Source organism: Musca vetustissima, unplaced genomic scaffold (assembly GCF_032173495.1).
Source record: "Musca vetustissima isolate MV318-11 ecotype Yass unplaced genomic scaffold, APGP_CSIRO_Mvet_v1 utg176029, whole genome shotgun sequence".
In the NCBI taxonomy this organism is placed as follows: domain Eukaryota; kingdom Metazoa; phylum Arthropoda; class Insecta; order Diptera; family Muscidae; genus Musca; species Musca vetustissima.
In genome coordinates this window covers 3,643-13,523 of record NW_026872416.1, presented here as the reverse complement: position 1 = coordinate 13,523, position 9,881 = coordinate 3,643, and the positions used below count along the sequence as shown (strand labels likewise).

General features: G+C 42.8%; 1 protein-coding gene across 1 annotated transcript; it reads left to right on the top strand.

The window, feature by feature from the left end:
* Positions 1-176: 176 nt before the first annotated feature.
* On the top strand, positions 177-3,326 carry LOC133324858 (aminopeptidase N-like). The gene is made up of 5 exons (XM_061534011.1): positions 177-643; positions 712-867; positions 932-2,345; positions 2,467-2,987; positions 3,059-3,326. The coding sequence occupies exons 1-5, from the start codon at positions 177-179 to the stop codon at positions 3,324-3,326; spliced, it is 2,826 nt and encodes a 941-aa protein (XP_061389995.1).
* The last annotated feature ends 6,555 nt before the right edge of the window (positions 3,327-9,881 follow it).

Below are 9,881 nucleotides of genomic sequence, written 5' to 3'. Positions count from 1 at the left end.
GGTCTATTTTTTGCTATAGAAAAAATTCGTGAGACCCTCGGGGTCGTGAGACTCTCGGGAAGAACAATCTTGGTACCCTTCGAGCCTATTTTTGTATCTCCGAACTATTTCCATTAATACCTCATTTTCTTTTTAATTTCAGCTCCCACCCCCATACCACTTGCCACCCCCTCAACATGGCAAATCGCCTTTGTCTAACGCTGGCGGCAATTTGCCTCTTGGCCACCCTGGCCCTGACAAATGCCTACACTCATTATCGTCTACCCACGGCCATACAACCAGATCGCTACAAATTAAAGGTGATAACCCATTTGGAAAATCCTGCCAATTTAACCTTTAATGGTCAGGTATCGATACGCTTCAATGTCCTCGAAGATACCAATAACATTACGTTGCATGTTCAAAATTTAACTGTCGACGAATCGAGGATACAACTTAAAAGCTATGCCGATAAGAAATTCCGCCTGTGCAAGGAGTCGGTGGATACGGTGGCCGAACAGGATTACTATATTATACGTTTGTGTCAGACCCTCAAAAAGGGTGAAATGTATAAATTGAAATTGTATTTCTCGGGGATATTGAGTGAAAAACTGCATGGCTATTATCGAAGTTCGTACGTGGCCAAGGATACCAATGAGACGAGGTGAGAATGGAAAAATGAAGAATAATTGAGAGTGGATTCTAAATTTATTTTTATATTCGTTTTTCCAGATGGCTCTCGGTTACCCAATTTGAACCGGCCTCAGCACGTGCAGCCTTCCCCTGTTTCGATGAGCCCAATTACAAGGCCAAGTTTATTATATGGCTGGGCCATCATAAGTCCTTGACAGCTTTGAGTAATATGCCCTTGGAGAAGCAGATGCCAGTGTAAGTTTTTTCTGGTTTTAAGAAAAGGAATATTGTTATTCGTCTGTTACCCTCTTTCTTCCAGAAATGGCCTTCCCGATTTCATTTGGAGTGTATTCGAAGAATCCGTCCCCATGTCCACCTATCTGGTAGCCTACACCGTCAATGATTTCATGTACAAAGAATCCAAAGTTGAGGGTTCCGATGTTGTATTCCGTACCTGGTCTCGTGGTGGTTACATCGATCAATGTGATTATGCCGCTGAAGTTGGTCCGAATGTCTTGAAATATTACGAAGAAGTATTTGGTATCCCCTTCCCCCTCAAGAAGGTCGATGAAATTGCCATACCCGATTTTAGCGCTGGCGCTATGGAAAATTGGGGTCTCATAACATATCGTGAAACGGCATTGCTTTTCGCACCCAATGTATCCTCGGAATCGAATAAACAACGTATTGCCGAAGTTATTGCCCACGAATTGGCCCATCAATGGTTCGGCAATTTGGTCACCATGAAATGGTGGACTGATTTGTGGTTGAATGAAGGTTTCGCCACCTACATTGCCAGTTTGGGTCTCAAGAACCTCAGCCCTGAATGGGATTCCTATAATGCCGATTCTTTGGATAATTCCATATCGATATTCCGTCGTGATGCCCAGCTCAGCTCTCATCCCATATCGCAGCCGATATTGAATACCAGTCAAATTGGCGAACGTTTCGATTCGATTTCGTATAAAAAGGGTTCCGCCGTTTTGAGAATGTTACATATGCTGCTCGGTCAGGATGGTTTCTTTGAGGGGGTGCGTGACTATCTGATGAAACATAAATACGGCAACGCCGAACAGGATGATCTGTGGGCTGCCTTCACCGAAAAGGCACACAAATTCGATCGCATTGAACCGAAATACGATATGAAAGTAATTATGGATTCATGGACCCTACAGACCGGCTATCCTTTGGTGAAAATTAATCGTAACTACGAGACGGGAGCGATTGAAATAACCCAACATCGGTATTTGGAAAATAATTCGATTTCCGATGAAGAGGCCAAGAAATGTTGGTGGGTGCCGTTGAGTTATACCACCCCTAAGGAATTGGATTTTGAAAATACCACACCCAAAGTGTGGATGGAATGTGATGAGTCGGGTCGAAGTGTACCATTGAAATTGGAAAATGTTGCTGGTCCTCAGGAATGGATTATTTTCAATCTGCAGCTGTCGGGTGTTTATCGTGTTATGTATGATTTTGAAAATTGGCGGCTGCTGAATGCCACCCTGAATAGTGATAAATTCAATACGATCCACGTGATGAATCGTGCCCATTTGATCGATGATGTTATATCGTTCGCTTGGAGTGGTTATCATGATTATGACATCACGTTTGATGTATTGGAGTATCTGACGAAGGAACGGGAATATTTACCATGGAAATCGGCTTTGGATGGTTTGAGCAATGTTATTCGCCTGTTGAGACCGTTCCCCGAACAACATGACTATTTTAAGGTACGTAAATAGGGAAATATTTATAGGGTCTTCAAAAAATATTTTTAAAAAATCCACCCCTCTTTTTTCCCCCGCCCTACTACAAATCAAAATTATTTTTTTTTTCTTTTCCAAATTCCAGACCTATTTACGTTACATCATCGAACCCATCTATAATCACGTCGATGGCCTCAATCATTCTCTCGAATCCTCAAAATCACACTCGGAAATTCTTCTCAAATCTTTGGTAACTGGCTGGGCCTGTCGCATAGAATTGGAAGATTGTGTCAAGTCGGCTGTCGCTTATTTCCAACAATGGAAATTATCGAAAAATCCCGATGATGAAAATCAAATTCCTGCCGATTTAAGACCCACGGTCTATTGTACCGCTATCCGCCATGGTGACAAAGATGATTGGCAATTCTTGTGGCAACGTTATCGTGCCTCCAATGTGGCTACCGAAAAGAGAACCATTATCGTATCACTGGGATGTTCGCGCAACGAAAAGGTCTTGCGGGATTATATCGATTTGACATTCGATAAGGCGGAATATATACGCACCCAGGATGTAACATTTGCCTTTAGCTCGATAGCACGCAGTGAAGTGGGTGCGCCACTTGCCCGAGACTATTTTGCCGAAAATCTTGCCGCTCTGCACAATTTGTAAGTAATCGAAGAGGAGAAGATAATCCGGGAAATGGAGGATTGATATTAATTTGTCCCTTCCTTTCCAGCTTTGGTCCTCAATCAACGGATTTGGGTCGCCTACTATCCTCAATCTCGATACAAATCATTTCCTCCGAAGACTTCGAGAAAATCACCCAACTTATTGATGCGAACAAGGAATACTTCAAGAAGGCCGAGAAGAGCGTCCAATCGGCCTATGAAACCATTAATTTCAATATTCAATGGATTGGTCGCAACGTTCAAGATATGAAATCTCGTTTGCATGATCGCCTGTCTCTTATGGGTCTACTTGAACGTGTTGCCGTTGATGCATAGAGGAGGAGGCGGAACATGATCGGCATCCTGTTGTGTTTATTGTGTGAAACAGAGGTTTTTGCCCAGTTTTTTTTTAGTTTAATTTTCTATTGTTGTTTTTAAGACATCCACGAATTTTTTTTATATATGTAGAAGGAACTCATCATGTTTTATTTTGTTGTATCATGATCATCATCATCACCGGCCCATAGTGATTGTAATGGAATAAAACAAAACAAAAATAAAATAAAGAGATATATTTATATACAAAAATAAAATTGTTTCTCAACTTCGGGTATCAGAACTTTATGGAGGGAAATTAAAAAAAGTCTCCACGTTTTGCACGGTGACTGAGGATGCCCCCACGAGAATTAGAGGGGATTGTCACAGCTCGCCGGACATCACCATTGTGGCACCAGGTCTCATAAATGACGTAATCTGGCAATCCGTCATTTCTCTTGGTTCAGACCACCTCCCCATCATAGTCTCCGTAAATAGATCACCCGATTTAATAACCTCTGAACGCCGAACTTTCCTGAACCATGATAAAGCTGATTGGCAAGGTTTCATAAGCGGAAAAAGTGGCTAGACCACCTGAAGCTCTGCAATATTGTAAATTGTGGGCAACGGTTAAATCACTCTCGAATCCCGAAAGGAAAAATAATAGACTGGCTGTCACATTGACTGGCTGTCACGATGACTGATCCGAAGAAGTGCGCGAGTTTTTTCAACCGGCAGCTTATAGAGCACCCCGAGAGTGACATAGCAAAAAGAAGTGTGCTTCGTCGTATTAGAGCCCTCCGAGCCGAGGAGGTACCACCACAACTTTCGAAGGATAATGTTGCACATGTGATTCGAAACGCTAAATCATCCAATGCGTTGGGCCCGGATGGAATTTCCATGGTAATGCTTAAGCAGCTGGATGAACCCGGAGTTGAGTACTTAACATCAGCCCTCAATGTGTAGTTAACCACTCACATAGTTCCTGATGCCTGGGTGGACCCGCTACTGAAGCCTGGCAAGAATGCCAGCAGGGGTGAATCGTACAGGCCGATTTCACTCCTGTCGCCGAAGACACTTGAGGCGCTACTCCTCCCACCCTTGAGAAGCAGTTTTCCAGTTGCCCAACACCAACAGGGATTCCGTAAGATTCACAGCACAACAACAGCATTACACGTCATTTCCACACATATTAGCATAGGATTTAACCAGAACAGGCGGTGCAACCGAATAGTTATGGTGGCACTTGGACTATCGAAGGCCTTCGATACCATGCCAGTCGTATGTGGAATTCAGAAACAGGAAGTCTAAATCCGGTAAAGTGAAACAAGGAGTTCCCCAAGGAGGGGTGATATCTCCGGAACTATCCAACCTCTACCTTTCTGATATTCCTCAACCACCGGACGACATAGAGATCGTAATATATGCGGATGATTGTACGATCATGGCGTCGGGTCCCATTATTGATGATATATGTGAGAGGCTAAACGTTAATTTCTTCCATCTGAGGAATATGAAAATATCCACCACCAAATCAACAGCCACACTGTTCAACACATGGACGGCTGAAATGAAGCTCCTACTGAACATAATGGTCAATGGAGAATTAATTCCGACCACCAACTACCCCAAGATACTGGGAGTAACGTTAGACAGGATTTTCAAGTCGTATGCACAAGCCACTGCTTTATGCGATAAGATGAGAAGCAGGAACAAGGCCCTCAAGTCGCTTGCCGGCAGCTTTTGGGGTGCTGATAAAGTGACCTTGTTGACCTCCTACAAAGCAATAGGTGGTCGGTCGGTGGTAAGCTATGCGGCGCCAGTGTGGTTCGCGAATGTAAGCGATACGCAGTGGAAGAACATTCAAACCTGCCTGAATGCCACCCAGAGAACTGCGACAGGTTGCCTCCTTATGACGCCTGTGGACCATTTACATGAGGAGGCAATGGTCTTACCCGTACATCGTCACAACAGGATGTTGTCGATGCAGTACCTGCTTGGGTGTTATCGCAGGAATCATCCATGCCATAATCTTATGCATATAATTCCCCCGCCCAGCCACGTAAGGAGAGACCTACATGATCTAGAGAGAGAGAGAGAGGTCCAACGGTACAAAACTTCTTGTCCCGATAATAGTATAGAAGCCCACTGGCAAAGAATTGCCCACTCCCTACATACTGCAGTAAAATCAACACTTGGGTACCACCACCATAGGGCAACCCTGCGGACAGTAGCAACACGTAATGCGATGGAGAATTATCGGGAGAAAAGGAGAGAGGAGAAACGTGTTTTCAGAAAAAAGAAGAACAAGAAAAACGTGAGCGTGAGCAAATCGAGATGTACAGGAGTCAGAATGAAGTCCGAAAATTCTACCAATGGTAAAACACCAAACCGAAGGCTTTGGTGCAGGCACATCCTCCTGTAGAGATGAAGAAGGAAACCTGGTGACAGATACAGACAGCGTGCTGAGGATCTGGAAGGAGCATTTTGAAAAACTTCTGGTATCAAATAGTGGCGGTGAAGAAGATACCCCAGAACCAATGGTATATAATAGCAATTAATCGGCTGAAGAATAATAAAGAAGCAGGTGTCGATGGGCTACCAGTCGAACTATTCAAGACTGGTGGTCAGATGATGGTAAGGAGCATGCACCAGCTGATTAGTACATTTTGGCTAGAAGAATGCATGCCCAATGATTGGAACCTCAGCATCCTGTGTCCCGTGCACAAAAAGGAGTCAAGAGGATATGTGCCAACTATAAAGGAATAAGTCTCCTTCCCATCGCATATAAAGTGCTATCCAGTGTGCTGTGTGAACGATTGAAGCCAATGATCAATGACATTATTGGACCATACCAATGTGGTTTCAGACCTGGCAAGTCCACCATTGACCAGATTTTCACTCTGCACCAAATCCTGGAAAAACCCCACGAAAAACATATCGACACATACCACCTATTCGTCGACTATAAAGCCGCATTCGACAGCTCTATCCGTTCAGAAGAGTTTAAAGCCATGTCTACGTTCGGCATTCCTGCAAAATTAATACGGCTATGCAGGATAGCTTTAACAGGCACAATATCAGCAGTTAAAGTCGGAAAAGACCTATCGGAGCCCTTCAATGCCGAACGAGGATACAGACAAGGTGACAGTTTGTCGTGTGACCTGTTTAACATCCTGCTGGAAAAGGTCATACTAGAGGCAAAAGTGAACAGAGATGACAATCTGTACACCAAACCAAGCCACCTTTGAACAAATTGAGAAGGAGTCTGCCAATGTGAGTCTGGCAGTAAACGGCGAGAAGACCAAGCTGATGGTATCAACGCGCAAGACGTCCAGTAGACTCGGACCAACTGTGGAACGTGAGAACTACAGCTTCGAGGTAGTCAAAGATTTTATATACCTTGGTACCGCCATAAATAAAACTAATGACATCAGTTTCGAAATTCATAGAAGGATAGTGTTGGCCAACAGATGCTACTATGGTCTGAGTAAGCAATTCAATAGCAAGGCCACCTCCCGCCAGACCAGACTCACCATCTACAAGACGCTGATTCTACCCGTGCTGTTATATGGATCTAAAGCATGGGTACTTGCGCAAGCAGATGAGGCAGCTCTTGGGGTGTTTGAGAGAAAAATTCTCCGAAAGATCTATGGGCCGATCTGCGTTGACGGTGAATATCGCCGTCGTATGAACCATGAGCTGTACCAGCTATTCTCGGGCATCGACATTGTTAGACGTATTGAGCTGCAGCGAGAATGAATGAAGATTCCCCAGACCAAATGGCATATAAACGCGAACCAGCTGATGGCTCACGCAGAAGGGGAAGGCCACGCATAAGATGGGGAGATCAAGTGGAAGACAACATTGCCGAATATGGCCTTTCAAATTGAAAAAAAACTGCGCAAAAGACCGACGCGCCTGGAAATCTTATTTAAGCTCAGCTTATGGAACGAAAGTTGGGGTATTGAAGAAATAAGAGACAAAGCAGAGGTCGTTATTATAAAGACACAGAAGTATAACGAGCAAAGGTTCATGGAAAAGTAGGAGATTTCGTAGTACTAAAGAATGTAGACACAACAGGATTTTGCCAAAATTTAAGGGTCATAAACAAGGTGCTGCCAAATGATAGAAACGTAGTCAAAGACATCGAAAATTGACAGATCACCCAAATTCCTTATGATGGAGTGATTGAAGCTTGTAACATAAGATTGTGGAAGACGGATGAACCGAATGAAAGAACCCAGAGCTGCTCTGACCCATAGTGTATATAGTTTAGCATAAGTAGTTTAAGTATTTAGCATACTCACATCACAGATAGCAGAAGCCTACTCCGCTCAACTTACTCACCTGCTTGACGAAAGCACTTCTTGTCCCGATAATAATATAGAAGCACAGTGGCAGAGAATTGCCCACTCCCTACAAACTGCAGCAAAAGCAACAATTGGGTACCAAAGACCACCATCAAGAAAGCACGGTCAGGAGTGTCGTAATGCTACTGATCTGAAAAACGCAGCGTATAGGGCAGCCTTGGGGACAGTAGCAACACGTAATGCGATGGAGAGCTATCAGGAGAAAAGGAGAGAGGAGAAACGTATTTTCAGAAAAAAACAAGCGCAAGAAAACGTGAGCGTAAGCAAATCGAGATATACAGGAGTCAGAATGAAGTGGCGGTGAAGAAGATACTCCAGAACCAATAAGAGATGATTGTATAGAGTGTATACCACCTGGGCAAGATGAGGTCAGAATTGCAATTAATCGGCTGAAGAACAATAAAGCAGCAGGAGCCGATGGGCTACCAGCCGAACTCTTTCAGAGACTTTGGTGCACTAATTACCTACCACATCATTCTAGACTTAATTCAGTACGCTATGCTAAAATTCGTACAAATCGAAAGATATATAGGGACTTTGATGCACCAATTACCTAAAATCGGGCGAAACTATATATGGGAGCTATATCTAAATTTGAATTGACTTTCATGAAACTTAGCACCCATTATTATAGACGCAATTTCGTATGCCAAATTTCGTGCAAATCGAAAGATATATAGGGTCTTTGGTGCACCAATTACCTTAAATCGGGTGAAAATATATATGGGAGCTATATCATGAAACTTTGCATACATCATTCTAGACTTAATTCAGTACGCTATGCCAAAATTCTTGCAAATCAATTCTTGGTACACAATTTACCTTAAATCAGACGAAGATATATATGGGAGCTATATCTAAATCTGAAGGGATTTTCACGAAACTTGACAGACATTATTCTAGACCTTTTTCATTACGCTGTGCCAAATTTCGTGCAAATCAAAATATTTCCAAGGACTTTAGTGGACTATTTAACTAAAATCGGGCGAAGGTATATATGGGAGTTATATCTAAATCTGAACCGATTTTCACGAAACTTTTCACACATCATTCTAGACTTAATTCAGTACGCTAAGCAAAAATTCGTGCAATTCAAAAGATTTCCAGAAACTTTAGTGGACTACTTACCTAAAATCGGGCGAAGTTATATATTGGAGCTATACCTAAATCTGAACCGATTTTCACGAAATTTTGCACACATAATTCTAGACTTAATTAAGTACGCTGTGCCGAATTTCGTGCAAATCGAAATATATATAGGGACTTTGGTGCCCCATTTACCTTAAATCGGACGAGAATATATATGGGAGCTATATCTAAATCTGAACCGATTTTCTCCAATTTCAATAGGTTTCGTCCTTGGGCCAAATAAGTGAACTGTGCCAAATTTCATCCAAATCGAATGATAAATGCGACCTGTACTTTGTACACAAAAATACATGGACGGACGGACATGCATAAATCGACTCAGAAAGTGATCAAAAGGAACCATGGGTCTATCTCGATTATTTTTGCCTGTTGCAAACATATGCACAAAGCCATAATACCCTGTACCACAGTGTGGTGAAGGGTAAAAATAAAGATTGATTTGTTAAGAGCTTGATAACTTTTTTAAAAAAAAACGCATAAAATTTGCAAAATCTCATCGGTTCTTTATTTGAAACGTTAGATTGGTCCATGACATTTACTTTTTGAAGATAATTTCATTTAAATGTTGACCGCGGCTGCGTCTTAGGTGGTCCATTCGGAAAGTCCAATTTTGGGCAACTTTTTCGAGCATTTCGGCCGGAATAGCCCGAATTTCTTCGGGAATGTTGTCTTCCAAAGCTGGAATAGTTGCTGGCTTATTTCTGTAGACTTTAGACTTGACGTAGCCCCACAAAAAATAGTCTAAAGGCGTCAAATCGCATGATCTTGGTGGCCAACTTACCGGTCCATTTCTTGAGATGAATTGTTCTCCGAAGTATTCCCTCAAAATGGCCATAGAATCGCGAGCTGTGTGGCATGTAGCGCCATCTTGTTGAAACCACATGTCAACCAAGTTCAGTTCTTCCATTTTTGGCAACAAAAAGTTTGTTAGCATCGAACGATAGCGATCGCCATTCACCGTAACGTTGCGTCCAACAGCTTTGAAAAAATACGGTCCAATGATTCCACCAGCGTACAAACCACACCAAACAGTGCATTTTTCGGGATGCATGGG